The sequence below is a fragment of the Balearica regulorum genome, chromosome 2, assembly GCF_011004875.1.
Source record: "Balearica regulorum gibbericeps isolate bBalReg1 chromosome 2, bBalReg1.pri, whole genome shotgun sequence".
NCBI classification, from domain to species: domain Eukaryota; kingdom Metazoa; phylum Chordata; class Aves; order Gruiformes; family Gruidae; genus Balearica; species Balearica regulorum.
In genome coordinates, this window is record NC_046185.1 from 2,474,322 (window position 1) to 2,490,708 (window position 16,387).

The 16,387-nt window shown below is 44.6% G+C and overlaps 1 protein-coding gene across 11 annotated transcripts in view; it reads right to left on the reverse strand.

The window, feature by feature from the left end:
* Window positions 1-16,387, reverse strand: part of ADGRB1 (adhesion G protein-coupled receptor B1) — a 279,324-nt gene that overhangs the window by 59,415 nt on the left and 203,522 nt on the right. For all 11 annotated transcript variants that reach the window (XM_075743190.1, XM_075743189.1, XM_075743187.1 and 8 more), the window contains 2 exons: window positions 8,335-8,438; window positions 582-684 (listed from right to left, as the gene is read on the reverse strand). In XM_075743190.1, coding sequence (XP_075599305.1) covers window positions 582-684; window positions 8,335-8,438 — 207 coding nt within the window. The remainder of the gene's footprint in view (window positions 1-581; window positions 685-8,334; window positions 8,439-16,387) is intronic.

Below are 16,387 nucleotides of genomic sequence, written 5' to 3' on the forward strand. Positions count from 1 at the left end.
GAAAATCCACGTTACGTCTTGTCTTTACTGCTCGAGTCGCACCGTGAGCTGCAGTGAGCCTCTCACAGCCCCCGGCTCTGCAGTGTGCACAGAGTGTCTGGCAGCGCTTCCTACCCCCAAAAAAAGGTGTTTTTTTGTGGCTGTATTCATTAGCATCTGCCAAGTGCTTTAAGCTCAGAGTATAAAAGTTGTTGAAGAAATAAAAGTAAAGCTGAGATGTTGGGTTTGGGTTTTTTGGTTTTTTTAAAGCCTTTTCTCAATCTGTCTTTCTTTGTAATTTTTGGAAAATAAAATGGTTAAAGCTTTGCAAATAACCATGTTTCTTCCCTGTGCCATGTGCCAGCTACTCCAGGCACATATTCAAAAATATCACATTGGTTTTAATCAAAGCCCCGAGGATGCTGACAAATTATCAAAGAGAGAGTGAGAGAGAAAATTGAAATCTGCCATTTAGTCGTGTCTTTGACATGTTGCGAATTAACAGATGGAGGAAAAGTGAGGAAGAGCTGCCTGAATGGATCATTTCAGTGCTAAATCAGAGGAAAAGCAAACAAACACACAAAGCTCAACCGATCTCCTACCTTATTCCGGGTCTGGGTCTGTCCGATCAGGATGAGAGCATTGGAGGAGATGATGGATAGGCAGAAGTTGATAAGAATGACAGAGCGTTCTGAGCGAATATACCTGCAGCAAGAGAAGAGGGGGAGGGAGATCCACCCTGTTACAACTTCATTAAGTTACCTCTGAAAAGCATCAACCAGGTGCAGGTTGCACTGGGCCAGGGTGGTAAGAGATTGCCCATTTCCTGCAGATCTTGTGTGTTAGACAAGAACGAGGAGAAAAGGGAGAGGGAGAGCTTAGGTGTAGTGCTCAGCCCACAGATCTCTCCATCCTCCCCCCATCAATGCTGGAGTTATGAGCATGACTCAACAAACTAGGGGCCAGCCTGGTCCCTAGTGTGAGCTGCTCCTAAAACAGTAGAGTGCTGCAAGTCTTCTTCAGCTCTCCTAACTTGAAAGGGGACTTGAAAAGGAGCTTGAAAGAAAACATACAGGCAACACATGGAAAGATTCCCAAATAAGAAGAGCCACAGGCATGCTGGCGATGAAAGCAGATTACGAATGCATGCACCTTCACAACAAAGTGTTTGTGATTCAGCATTCCTCTTTGTTTAACCTAACAACCCATTCTGAGGTGAGAAGATGGGAGAGGTTTAACACTTCTCAAAACTAGGCCAAGAGGTAACTGCAGTTGTGGTTCCAGGACATTAGGGGTCCAAGTTAGGAAGCTGTTGCCTTCAGCACCTTGCAGGGGCAAGCTATTTGTCATTTCTGATTTGCAATGTGCAGCACAGCACCAAGTTGCTGCTGAGGTATTTGCACGACAATTAATTCAAAACACTGGCTATGGAGGAAAAGTTCTTTGAGGGCACTTTTATGTACCTAATAAAATTAAAAAGGTATTGCAAAAGTGCAAGTCCTCAAGGATTGACTCAGGACTTGACCATACCGACACTCATGCACGTGAATAATATCAGTGCTTCGGCAAGTGCCCTGCCTGAATACCAGATGAGTGAAGAGTAGACGCTGGTGCTTATAGAAATTAGAAACAGATCTATTAATCAACCAGCTCATCCCTGGAGGCTAATGCAGGATTATTTCCTATATTCCAGCACATCAACTATTTATATTGGTAATTTAATTTCATTAACTAATTTTAGCAAGAGTGAGTTGGTCGTGCTTTGGCTGCAGAGTTTTGAGTTTCTGACTAGGTGGGCAGGATGAGTTTACTGCATGTGTGTGTTCTGCCAAGGGTAAATCTTTGCTTTAGACCTACTGAAGGCTGAAAAATTTTTATTTTAACTTCCCTTTGACTTTCACCTTTGGATAAACATGAACCTTGAGGATATGCTACCCTGGGTACAAAAAAGTCACTGATGCAAAGTAGCCTGAACTTGTACTTAGCCTGTTGGAAATCTGGTTTATAGGTAGTTCTCCCTGAAACTCACCCAACCCCAGAAGAGACTACAAAATTTAGGCTTCCAGCTCAACTAGAAACTGGGTTGACTGCCTGCAAAATGAGCCTCTGGTTCCTTTCATGGCCAGTCTGATCCCAAATTTCCTTATTTTGTTGGGCTCAATACAATGCTGTGCATCACCTGGATCCTATTCCATTTGTGGCTGGAGGGTACACAGCCATCAATCTATCTATGTTTTGATTGTGTGAAGTAAAATATCAAGTCTCCATTCAGCAGCTTCTAGGGGATAGAAAGGGAGATTTGGTCTCCGTCTTGGCAGAAATGAGATGTAATGAATCTTCGTAGCAACACTATGATCCAACTGGCATTAGCATGCACTTCAACAGTTTCCTCTGGTCAAAAAAGGTAAGAAATGAGTTGACTGTAAGTACAGTCTGTATGTGAATATAAGGGAAGATAATTCAGCTGTCTTCAGACTTTTCCCCCCCTTAAATCTTTCCTTTCTCCATGCTTCCCTTCATGCACTGAGAGTCCATCCTGTTCCCCAGATCCCTGAACCTCCAAAGAATGAGACATGGGTTGGCAACATGTAGGATCACAGAATCAGATTAATTTAGGTTGGAGAAAAACCTCTCGAGTTCCCAGTCCAATCCTCTGCCCAAAAAAGGGCTAATTTCAAAGTCAGACCAGGTTTTTCAGGGTCTTGTCCAATCAAGCTTTGAAAATCACCAAGAACAGAAATGACATCACCTCTCTTGGATTACTTGTTACAGTACTTAACTGCTCTCATGGTGAAGGATTTTTTTTCCTTGTATCCAACTGGAATTTCTCCTGCTGCAACTGGTGCCTCTAGACCTTTCTCTGTATACCTCTGCAAACTGTTGGACTTCTCCATGATTCCTTCTTGCAGCCTCCTCTTCTCCAAGCTAACTAAGCCTTGTTCCCTCTGCCTCTCCTTGTACATCATGTTCTCCAGCTCCCTAAGCATACACTGGACTTGCTCCAATGTCCTGACATCTCTCTTGTATTGAGTCCAATATTGTGCAAACTCTTCCAGATGTGGCCTCAAGAGTGTCAAGCAGAGGGGAATAATCAACTCCCTACACGAGTTGATTATATTCTTGCCTATATAGCCCCATAGAACGTTAGCATTCATTGCTGATAGGGTGCACTGCTGATTATTTTTCAAATCATTGCTCACTAGGACCTGCAGAGCTTCCCCTGTGAAGGCATTACCAAGCCAGTCAGTCCCCAGCCCACCTTGGTCCACATGGTTACTCTGTCCCAGGTGCAGGACTGTGTATTTGTCTTTGTCATACCATTTCTCCAGCCTTTATCTCCAGTTTGCTGAGGTCCTTCTGAATGGTAATGCTGCTCTCCAGCATATCAGTCCCTCCTCCCAATTTGGTATCATCCACAAACATGCTGAAGGTGCATTTTGCCCCATCATCCAGGTTTTTAAAGAAGACATTAAACAATACTGGCCATAGTATCAACCCCTGTCAGATACAACTAGTAGCCAGCTCCTGATTAGGCTTCAACCCTTTGACCATTACCCTTTAAGTCTGCATGAACTTCATCCAGCTACTAAGCTACTTTAGAAGCCACCAATCTAATGCACAGTTCCCTGGTCTAGATACGAAGATGCTACGGGAGATTGTGTTAAAGGCCTTGGTAGTGTCAAAGTATACAACACCTACTTCTCTCCGCAGTCATCCCATTACAAAAGGGAAACAAGTCAGTCAGGCACAATCTGCCATCACTAAATCTGTGCTGTCTATTCCCAATTGCTTTATTATCCATCATTTTGCCTGAAATAACCTTTATAACTACTTGCTCCTTAATCTTCCAAGGGGCTGTGAGTAGGCTGACCAGCCAGTTTTTCCCCAGATGCTCCTCCTTGCCCTTTTTAAAGATGGGTGTAACATTTGCCTCTTTCCAGCCGTCAGGAACCTCCCCATATGATAGAGAGTGGTTCCACAGTAACATCAGCCAGCTCCATCAACAGCCTCGATGCATCCCATTCGGTCCCATGGACTTGCAAATGTCCACCTTACTTAAATGATCCTTATCTCCCTCTTCCTTGGCAGTGGGTAGTATTTTCTTCCCCAGACTCTGCCACTAGGTACAGGAACTTGGGTGCCTGGGAGCAAACCTTGCCAGTAGAACAAGGCGACGAAGGCGCTGAGTACCTTCACCTTTTCTACTTCCTCCTCCATTAGGCTACTTTCCCCAATCAGCCCTGGGCCAACACTTTCCTGGGTAATCCTTTGGTGCTGACATACCTACAGAAACCCTTCTTGATGCCTTTCACATCCCCTACCAGTTTCAAATGCAGCTGAGGTCTGACCTTCCTAATTCAATCCTGCATTCCTGGGCAATGCTACCATAGTCCTCCTTCGTAGCCTGGCCTGGCTATCAAACATTTCCTTGTTATGTTTCAGCTCAATCAGAAGTTCCCCATTATGCTAAGACGACCTCCTGCCATGCCTGCTTTTTTCCTTCCATTTCCTCTTCTCCAGAACAGGAGATGCTCCACAGAAAGAAATCACCATTACCAGCCACGACGTCTGGTCAAAGGAGTCAGGAACTCACATCAGAGAAGGAAAAAAACCACAGAATTTGATGGGTTTTGCCAGAGGAGAGATCTCCAATAAAGGCAGAGTTGCTCCAGGGTGCTGTCTCGCTACCCCTTGGATGATACATGGACTCTGCCTACTTATCAAAATATGCTGTACTCAGCCACCAAAGCAGGGGAAAACTCACTGCAAATTTAAGGAACTTCTGCTCTGGTCTGGGTCCTGCAGGATGTGGGGAAGCCCTGTGCAAACTGAGACAGATGGAGAAGGTAGGAAAACCCCGCAGTCTGTCTCTCTGTCCCTATTATGCTCCCTTCCTCTCTGCAAACACTGAGTCACTCTTGCTTTCTCACCGTGCGTACACACATCCTTCTCTGTGCTGCCTCCCACCAGGGCCACCGAGTGCCTCAGCATCTCCAGCAAAGGCAGAGTTTCTGTGTTTAAAGCAAGTGTTAAAAGCCCCTTGAGAGCTCATTGACAACCACTAAATCAATCCTCATCCTTTGATGGGCAGGGAGTGAGAAAAGCTCGCACTGATATCTTTCAGCAATACAGCATTTACCCAGCCGCCACCAGTGAAAAAGGTCTGCCGTGCCCCACATACCGATGGGCTGGTGGAAGAGCTATTCAATAGAGAGCATTGATCTCCATGCTACGGAAAGGTCACTGATTCCAGAGGCTGTTGAACCGCAGAGAGTTCAGGGATGGAAAACACATCAGGGCACTCCTGAAACACCATCGTGTCAAGGAGCTGCTTGAAAGGAGCAGTACCAACCAGCACTTAGAGAAACATGGTACTAAGTCATTTCACCTGTTCTCACCCTTGAACAGTTCCTTTTCCCCAGTTTTTCATTTTCATGTCAGTTTTCAAGAGGGAAGATCTTTTTCTTTTAATTCCCCCTCTTTTTTCCACATGGGTGGTGGAGCACGTGGCCCACACACAGATCATGTCTCCAGCTGTGACCCAGGACAGCTACTGCTGAGATGTAACAAGGTCACTCCACTTCTATGGCCCACTGTGTCACTGACCTCTCCGTCGAGACTGCTAATAAGGCCAGAGATGCACCATCTGCAGCAGAGTTTTTGCAGCCATCTGTCTACTGGGAACTGGAGTGAGTCCACCAACAGGCCACCAACAGCCGTCAAACAGAAACAACGTCCAGTTTTCAATGAGGCTGTGCCAAGTTGGCTGTGTCTGAAGTGATCGCTTGCATCAAAAAGCTCATGCCGTTCATGCCCATGGCTGAGTAGGTGCCACTAAGAAGCAACCATTATTTAGGGGTTTTGAATGGGAAGCGGAGGGTAAATTCATTTCCTCTCTGATATGCAGCCCAAAGCTGCGATCACCTCCCTTTTACTCTGCCTCCTTTTCCTTACCACGTTCCTTTCCTTCTTTCTCTCCTGCCCTTTCTTTCTGCCTCCCATGTATAAACAAACCCTAGCTGGGCAAAATTCTGGGAAAGTTTCCAGATTGTCAGCCTCAGTGAGCCTATTCATCAGAAGTGTTTCATACTCAAGCTGAGCCTATGTATGCACGCTCCAGATGCCTTTGTCCAGAGGTCTGAATGGGAAATTTCCCGGCCAAAGCTCCCTGAAACAGCTGAGCTCTGGTGAGTGCTCTCCACAGAAGACCAGGCAGCTAGGGCACGAGCATTTTCTCCTCTACACGGTGAGAAAGAACCACTTTGATACGGCTCCTGTATTTTAGCAACAACAGCTGGAATAATACTGCTGATCCCGCTTCTGAGCATTCCTCCAGCTGTTGTCTATCAGACTATATAACATCTAGGGCAAATCGAAATGGGAGCCAGGAGATAATGTTGACTTGAATATGATGTTCCTGAGACCATTAATAGGACAGCACATTCATGTCCAGCAGCTATGCCTAAAATAAAAAGGACACACAGAGTGCTCAGGGCTCAGCCATGGGAATGCTGTGAAGTTTAGAAAACATGAAAACATGATCTACAGAGAAGAAATGAAACAAACTCAGCGCAGCAAAGAGAAATTCTAGAGATCACTTGATCATGCTTTACAAATATTTACACAGAGAGACTTAGGATAGAGAGCCCTTTAATCAAGATATAGCTGGTCTCAGGATCACTTGGAAATGCACGTCCATCCTTGGCTAGCTCAGAAATGCCCATTCAAGCCTCCCATAAACATGTCCCCCCATTCATGCTGATCATTTTGGGCATAGGCATAATGCAAAGGCTGAAATGAGAAATTAAAAAGTGTGTATTTTAAACAGGGCAGGAAATTGACTTTACTGTCCTCAATAACAGTAAATATTGAGGGGCACACTCCTGGAAGAAAATACATCATGTTATTCCAAATGACTCTGGCATGCTCCAAACTGATTCAACCTCATGTCTAAACTTGGGTTTCAGATCCTGAACTTGTTTCTGATAGGAAAGAGAGGGTGAGGCTCGAACACTTGCTCTTTACTCCTCTATCCTAACTTTCCACTTGATCCTGACACCAGTGACACCAGTAAGTCACCTACCAGCGCTGCCCAGTGCTGCCCAGCCTGAGGAAAAGCAGGAGAGGACAAGGACTTGAGCAGATCCAATGATACCCCAGGCACGGAAAAACCTGAGTTCTAGATAAATGTTATTATGATCAGTCTTCAGCTCAGAGCACTTGCCATAATTAACTAGCCACTATGCACTGTCACAGTATCAACATAAAAAAGATGCATTTTTGCTTATTTTTTACTCTCTTGTATCTTTCCTCTATCAAAGGGTAGAAAAAGTTATCTCAATTCACAACTCTCAACTGAATTTACCCTTTCCTCCCTACTAAGAAGAATCACTTGACAAAATAAGAGCCTCAGACTGATCCTTTCTCCCCAAAGGGTCACCAATAATTTCCAAACAGTATATTCTCTGTGGCCACTGCATTTCAATTTCATGGTTATTCACCCGGTTCTGATTTTCTTTCTTTTGTTTAGCTTAGAGTCATGAAGCTCACAGCGTGTTTCCCATGGGCTTAGGAAAGGCATGGGTCTCGTAGTGTAAAGTTGGATCTTGTAAGATACAGAATAGGAGGAAAATCCCATGCACACCTTGGGTCGTTCAGCTCATACAGTCCACCAAACTGTATCTAACAGGGGCATGAGCCAATGTGGGCCTTTGTTCAATAAAAATTTGCTATCAAACCACTTCAGCATCTATAAATGATACAATTTAATGTTGCACCTGAACCTGCTTATAGGTGTACAGGAGCTCTTTGCAATGGGATGTACTGAGGAATCCCATATGCATCTGAAGCTAAAGGCAAAACGTGGATAAGAGGTTGGAGACTTATTTAGCCCATGCAGTTTAACATCCTTAAGCTCTTGACAAGTGCTGTCAGTTCTTCAGGACAGATGTTTTTCATAACGGATCATGGATGTTTTGATGTTATCAAAGACCCAACCGGGAATACCTTGAAGCAGTCTGCCTGCCAGGAGGCAGTGCACGTCCACTTCTCCGCGAACAAGGTTTCCTGGGGTATACAAAAGCATCCAAAACAGCACGTGGCTTTTGAAAATGGAACAATGTGACTACACGGGGTCATGGCACTAATTTGACTGTACCAATTTCTCTGGCACTAAAAGGAACGAATAATGCCAACTAAGCCACCATGATGACTGTTTGCAGGACCCACTCATTACAAAACTGTCCTTCCTCAGGCACCAGACACCCAAAACAGGCGAGCAAAACCACCAGGACCCATGTAGATCAAGAGACAGTTACTTTCCCCAACAAGAAGAGAAGAGAATGAAAGCCATACCTCCAAACAGAGACATAAATGATAATCAACAGCAAAAGTGTCAGCGAAGATACTCCACAGCCTACAATTAACGTGACAGAAGGCACCAGCACCTTTTCCATGTTCTGAAAGAGAGAAAGAAAGACATTTAAAAAAAAAGGAAATAAAAAAGAAAAAAAAAAAAGAAAAAAAAGAAAAAAAAAGAAAAAAAAAAAAGAAAATATGCTCAGCAAATGCTACCAGCTTAATTTCATGGCAAGAACTTTCCTCCTAATTGTCTGTGTCTCAACTCGCCTGACCTTCACATCACACTGCACATACAAATAAAGAGCAAAGAAGACCAGGATCTATTTCTGGTTGACCCAGCCTTTTTTTGGACCTGATTCTGCTCCCACACACACCAGTGTTAAGTCTGGGTAACAACTCTGATACCAATGGTGAGGCAGGTGTGTAAAAGGCGTAGGTTGCAAGAGAAGGATCAGGCCCTTCATATCCAGTGTGAAACTTTAAAGATAATTAATGTGGCAATAGTAGAAGGCAGTGCCTACACTAGAACAATTACAAATGAGCTGTTCTGGGAATGGTGGTGATGAAGGTTGGAGGATGAAAAGAAGGTGAACATCTTCTACCAACTACAAACATCCATCTGGAAAATGAGGAGATGAAGCAAGAGAAAAAACACAAGATGTATACCCTCCCCAGGGACCCAGTATCCAGTCATACCATCCATGACTTCACTACTCTTACACTGCTACAGAAGACATTTCTTCATATACAGAGGTCCTTACTGGAAAATCTGGTGTGGAACAGTTCTCCTTTCCTGTCTGAACACAAAAGATCTGCTGATCATCAGCTCTTGCAATGTCAAGAACAAACGCACATGCTATAACCTCTCCTAGTCTAGTTCTCTGCGTCACTGGGACTAACTGTGTAACTAGCCAACATCTGCCAGATTAACATCACTAAACTCCCACTGTTCTCAGCTTAAAGTGAGGATCTCGATCCCACTTGGTTTTCTCTGCTGCAGGCCTTTTTTCTGGCATGTTTCTCATTTCCACATCAGTGATCTCTGCTGGCATGAAGGCAGAGAAGCAGAGACCCACTGTGCAGCAGACACATGAGAACCCTCTATTTAGAGCGATTAGGCAGTATACAGAGGTGCGGGAGCACAGTCAAGGTTGTCATTAGATTGGCACACTACCAACACCTATCACTACAGCCATGGAGATGAGATGGTTTCTGACATAGCAAGGGCTTAGCATAGGGGAAAAAGAAAGCAATTATGCATGAATTCGGGAATGGAACAGGCAATCCTCTAAGGACTCGTCTACATCATTTTGTTGGCAGGCATGAGGCTGCTCAACCTGAACCTCCAATCAGCAGGACACCACAAAGTTGAGGCTACTGCAGCTCTGTTCCAGGCTACTGAGCCTGCTGCAAAGCAAAATATATTAGGCAAGACTCGCTGCTATGCTTATATGGAGTTCAGCCAGCTCAACACATGGGCACAGCAAGCATATGTCCATTGACTCAAGGACCACAGTCAACACAGGTTTACTTCACAGAGCCCACCACGAAGAGGAGACAAACAACCCTGATATATTGGGATCTGAGCTGAGTTGTCCCTTCAGTCTGAAGGGCTTGGGAAGATCCTTCTTACTTGCATATTTTGACCAAAGGCACCCCTCACATTTTGAATCTCATTGGGAGGAATTAATGAAGAAAACATTACATAGGGTTTGGATGCTGATCCTAATTCAACTTTCTGAAATTACATAACTGGATTTCTGGCAGTATCTTAGTCCTTTTAACTACCAGCAGTTGTGCAGGAGCCACAAGAATAACATTGCGTTGAGCCTCGCCAACCCATCCAGCAAGGTCCTGCATCTCCCTCACCTACAGCTTCCCAAAATGCTTCTGGAAAACGTTTGAGTTCACATGTGGATTCTTCCTCTAAACGTCTATGGAGATTTGGATCACTGCGATTTTCAACATCAACTCATGTGACTGTATTCCCACCCTGAGAATTTACCCCTGCCAAATATTTGTGGAAGGCTAGAAGCAGTTTTTGGGAACTAGGTAAACAGAAAGACATTTCAATGAAAATATCAACATTTTTATTCATCTTCTATCAAACAAAATTGAAATTGGACATGTTCCAGGCACTGTGAGTGCTGAAATGTTGTATCCTGCTCCTTATAAATTGAAATGTGGAAGAGACTTTCTTCTGGGAAGAGAAATCTCTGATTTTGTCAGGCACTGGAATAGCGTATGGGAGAGAGATATGAAATATCCAGTATGAAGCCACAGTTTCTCCCTTTGCCAACTTTGTTGCCCCCCCCGAAGAACCCAAGTGGGCAACAGTCCTGTCCCACCCCAGACATGCATGGTCGTGATGAACACACGGCAAAGCACAAGCTACTCAGACATGGATTGCTCTTAGCTCGCTCGCTCCAAGCTCACTCCCAACCCTTTTTCTCTCCCTGCTTCGCCCTTACGGCAATATGAGTTCACATAGCACAAATAGTGGCCTGGGATGAGCATGATTTTGACATTTGATTTAAGTAGGTCTCATTTCACTGACTTTTCATGGGTAACTGGATAAAAGTGGGGGAGGAGTTCTGTTAAAGCAAAAAAGCCCGACATATAACTCACTCCTAAACTATCTGTGAGCAAACAAGAAATGGAGATTGGATTTTAAGAGATGAGCAGACTATGTCCCTGTATCTCCAACTCAGTAATCCTAACTCCTCTCTCACACATCCTCTCTGACATCCCTCCACCTCCAACAACCTCAGGTTCTTTCACCCCCTTCCCCACCCTTTTTCCCACATCACCCATAACACTCTCCTAGATCCTCCATCAGCTAAGTAAAAGCTTGCATTGCATGTACTGGACGATTCGTAGGTCAGATATTTGCTCGTTGGCAAGGCATTACACAAATGCCGACTGGTGAAGTGGAAGCCACCCCAGTGGGTAATTGCTGGTGTCTATCTGCAGACCTTCCCACGAAAAAGACCCTGATCTTCACCTCCCATAAAACTGCTTTCTCTCTTACCTTGAGAATGCCTTGCTGGTTTTCTCTTGGTATCACTATTTCTTTTTAAACCAACCTTGCTTTTCCCCCTCATTCTCCTCCAAGGAAATTTCCCTCGCAAGGCTCAGATCCTACAGCATCCGACCACCTTCTGTCAGGGGGTTTAATTAGTCAGAAGGAATAAAACAAATGATGCTTCTTTTGCCAAAGGGAAGAAGTGAGGGAGGGGGAAAGGATGATGGGGAGGACAGAGAAACCTTAATAATGAAGACAGAAAGCAGAATCCTAAGCTATATGGCCTAAGCCTGTAGGACTTACTATTCCCAAAGGAGCAAGCTCTTATTGCAAGACAGCGTTTTTTATAGTTATCCACCCTCATGATGCCAGCAGAAACCCCATCAGGGCTGAAGCAACCATCCCTTCTCTGTAGGAACAAAGGATGAGCTTCACAGCATCTCCTCAGGAAGAGTCCTTCCGGTGGGCATGGGTTTTGTGAAAGTTTGGCTGAAGCACCACACCGAGGAGGAAACCGGTTGTCTGCAAAAGACAAGGCTAGGAACAGGGTCTCCACCTGCTTGGACTGGAGACAGTCCCAATGGCCTGTCCCTCACCACCTCCCCATGTCTGCTGATGAGTGCCATCCAGAAGAACCCTGAAACACTGATGAAGCTGTGTGTGGTTGGAACTGGAAAGAAAATCTTGGCCTGGACCAAGAAGGAAGAGAGCAGGTCATCATGCATCCCAAGTCCTGCAATTCTGTCACCAAACATGACAAGGGAGTAGAGAAGCAATCAATGACATCAGCTGGGATGGAAATAACGAGCACTACTGCCTGGGGCTGCTTGCAGTCCTACCACCTCATCACTCTGCCTAGCAGGGCAGAAGGACACTCCTCTTTTTCTTTATAATTTCACTTTGCTTCCTTCTTCTCTTCTATTTCCTTCTTTTCTTTTTTCCCCTCATTTTTCTTTCTCTGCTTTGTCTTCTTTCCTCCCTTCCTTTGGCCATTTTCCATGACATATTCTGCCTTTTCTTCTTGCTCTTAATGCATCTCTCTGGCTCTGTCCCCTTTACATTCTCTGCATTTCTCTCTTTCCTTCACTTACTTTTTGCACAACACTGTAAAAAGCGACTTCATTTGAGTCATGCTTGTTCCATTACCCTGCTCTGGCTCCAGGGTCAAATAGGCTCCAATTAGAACAAAGTCAAAAATGGTATTTCTTAATGCCATGCAGTTTGCCTGAGACCTTACAAGCAAGCTGTTCTTTCTGCTTTTTCCATCCTTGATACTGAGAAAGGCTGAACAAAGTCTTTATAGGTACAACATCATGCAAATAAAGTAACCGAAAAATTAAACCATTTACTTTGCTCTCAAATTAAACACAGGCATACGAGTTTGGAATTTGAGGTGCTGGATTTGTTTGGTTTTATAAATGTGTTAGCTATTCAGAATGGTTGCCTTGAGCTCGATTTCCTGCACATTTGAAATTAAAGACTCATCAAGTTAGAAAATTTCAAAAATACTGGTTGTGAGGGGCATCTAGAGCTTTCTAATCCAATTTACTGCTTGGAGCATGACTACCACTAACATCAGGTAAGGTTGGCCATGGTTTTGTCTAGATGAGCCTTGGAAATTCTCAAAGATGGAGAGGTCCCATCCTTATGGTGACCATTCCAGGGCCACACCACTCTCCTGGTGATAGGTTTTTTCCTAAGGTCACACATGAACCTCCTGAGCTACAGTTTATTGCTCTTCTCCTTATTAAATCATCAGGTACAAGCAAGAGGATTTTGGTTTTATGTTTTTTGTAATTTCCCCTCTGATACCTGTAGGTTGGTATTAGAGTGCCGCTTACATTCATCTTTGTAAGACCAAGGAAGTCCAGCTCCCTCTACGTCTCCTCACAGGTCATGAGCTCAAAGCAATGAGACTCACTTCATTCTTCTGACAAAGAACTGGAGAGAGTGAGTGTGATTTACTCTGGGAATTGCTCAGGAACCGTTTTACTGAGCCACTGGTCTAAAGGCTTTTCATGATTCTTGAGAAGTTTTTTAAACCACATTGTATTGATTTTGATGCTGGTTGGACAACTCTTGTCAAAGCAGAGAGCTAGTTGTTAAAATTGCTGGAAAATAATGCTTTTAACAGTACTCACAAAAGTGAACAGCTTTCTAAGCAAAGGGGTGTATGTCAGTGCTGTAAAAAAACAACTGAGAAGGGCTGAATGACCAGAGTCTTGTCATCTGACAAAAAAACAATCCTGTTGGTTTTTTTTTTTAAATCTCCACTCAGTCAGATTCTGGGTTTCAGGCACAGGGCCTTTGTATATACACTTATGTACTGCAGTGGTATGGTAAAGCACCAGCTGTGTGCTCTACCCCAGTACAACCACTGGACAAAAAGGACAGCAGCCACCCAAAGACCAGCAATCCACAGCAATATACAGTATCTTTTGGGGACTTTGCTAATGAGTGATGCTGTGACGCCTTCACCTGGGTGAGAACCAGGCTCTCGACACAACTCAGCTGACAATGCTGCCACTGATGCATGTGTTCACCTTTGGGGAACAGAGCCGAGAGGAGCAAAGCTTGCCTGCAGATGGAGCACACAAAGGGAGCAGACCCACTGAATAACCAGGTGATGTTTGTACCCCACCATTCCCCTGACCATCATGCAGTGTTCAGTGAAAGTAGCGCTGATGTCGAGCTGTCTGGTCATGCCAGGGTATGCCAGTTGCTAAAGCCCATGGTAAAACTATAGATACAGATGGAGTTGTTCAAGGGACAGCTCAGTTTTCACCTCCTGGAAGACGTATTTCTTCCACTAATTGCAAGACAGGGAGAGAGGAAGAGCAGGACTCAAGCTCTTTTTCATGGGCCCCAAAATATGGGCAGTAGCAAGGATTTAGTGAAGGCAAGATTGGGCCACAGCTGAAAGGAGGTTTTTTGGTAGGTCAGCATTATCAGAGGGATGACAGGGTTCACTCAACTCAAAGCAGAGGAGCAGCGAGGAGGCACCAAGCCATTTTTTCATAGAATCATAGGACGGTTTGGGTTGGAAGAGTCCTTTAAAGATCATCTAGTCCAACCCCCCTGCCATCGGCACAGATAACTCCCACTAGATCAGGTTGCTCAAAGCCCCATCCAACCTGGCCTTCAACACTTCTAGAGATGGGGCAGCCATTAATCATCTGGGCAACCTGGTCCAATGTTTCACCACTCTCACTGTAAAAAATGCCTTTCTTACAGTCAATTTAAATCTACCCTCTCTCAGTTTAAAACCATTGCCCCTCGTCCTGTCACTACCGGCTCTGGTGTTATGGACCGGACCCTGGCCAGCCACTAAGCACCACACAATTGCTTACTCACTACCCCCCACAACAGGATGGGTGGGGAGAATCAGAAGGGTAAAAGTGCAAAAACTTGTGGGTTGAGATTAAGATGGTTTAATTATTTAAAAAAAAAAAAAAAGAAGGTAAAATAGAGAGGGGAAAAAACATCCCCCCAAAAAACAAGTGATGCAAAAGAAAACAATTGCTTACCACCAACCAACTGATGTTCAGCCAGTCCCTGAGCAATGGCAGCTCCCAGCAACCTCCATCCCCCCAGCCTTATATGCTAAGCATGACATCATATGGTATGGAATATCCCTTTGGTCAGTTGGGGTCAGTTGTCCTGGCTGTGTCCCCTCCCAAATTCTTGTGCACCCCCAGCCTACTCACTGGTGTAAGCACTGCTCAGCAGTAACAAAAACAACTCTATATTATCAACACTGTTTTAGGCACAAATCCAAAACATAGCCTCATACTATCTAATATGGAGAAATTTAACTCTATCCTGAACAAAACCTGGTAAAAAGTCTTTCTCCATCTTTCTTATAACACTTCATATATTGATAGGCCACAATAAGGTCTCCCCAGAGCTGCCTCTTCTCCATCTTCTAACCTCCGAGGGAGGGGCTTTGAGATCCCTGCATGAAGATCACTTAATGTCATAATAAATAATCTTTCTGCAACTTCTTTCTGGAACAACCTGACATCCTCCCCAGCTCAGCTCATGTCATTGCAAGACAGGTCTGGAGGATTACTACCTTGTTTTGCTTCCTTCGTGTCATAACTACAGGCTTCTCACGTCAAAGCTAATAGTCACCCATTATCGGGAACGCATTTGTGGAGCTGAGGGCCCCTTTTATGTAATTTGGCCAGTCTAACACACAATTCCATGTAATTACAGTACACAAAAATCACCCAGAGAGACATCTTAACGTGCTACTATTTATTAACAATTGCCAACTCTTCACTCAGTATCGAGTCTGCTCTCAAGATACAACATGGCAATCTGTGTTTAGTAAACAGCCTTGATGAAGCTCTCAGGGCAGAGGAGTGGTCACGCACTCACTCGTTACTACGAACTGTCAGGATAATTTCCTTCAGGCTGGCAGGGAATTACAGGAGTTAACAGTACGAATTATCTACCTGCCAGTCATCACCGCCATGGTCAGCTTGCTGCCACTCTTTGAACTACCAGACTACACTCTCAGTGCCTCAATTTCCAGTCCTGATACCAAGGAGGGATGGATTAGGCTCATATTAACTCAAAGAACCACTCTCCTCTTGCCCAGCCAGCTGTTCCCAAACATTTTCACTATCATTATTTAAAATATACAATACTTTATTCCCTCCCGGCCCCTTTCCCATTGCACTTTGCTTGGCCATGCTATTGAAATCGCTGTTTAACGGGGTTTTGATGAGTAGCCCTGAGCCGCTTTGCATCACTCTGTGAGCTGCGGTTTGGGAACCGTGTGCCGAGCAAGGGGACCACAAGTGAGGAGGTGGGGGTCTATTCCCACCTTGCCCGCAGGTCAACTGTGTACGCATGGCTCCATCATTTAAGCCAATCTTTTCAAAGTCCTCTCTGCCTTAGATTGGAAACACTGGCCTTAACTTCTCAGGGGCCTGTTTTGACCCCCTGGAAATGGAAGAGAATAATACTGCTCTCCATCTCTCTTCCAAAGCTTAATTCAGCTTAGATTTCTGA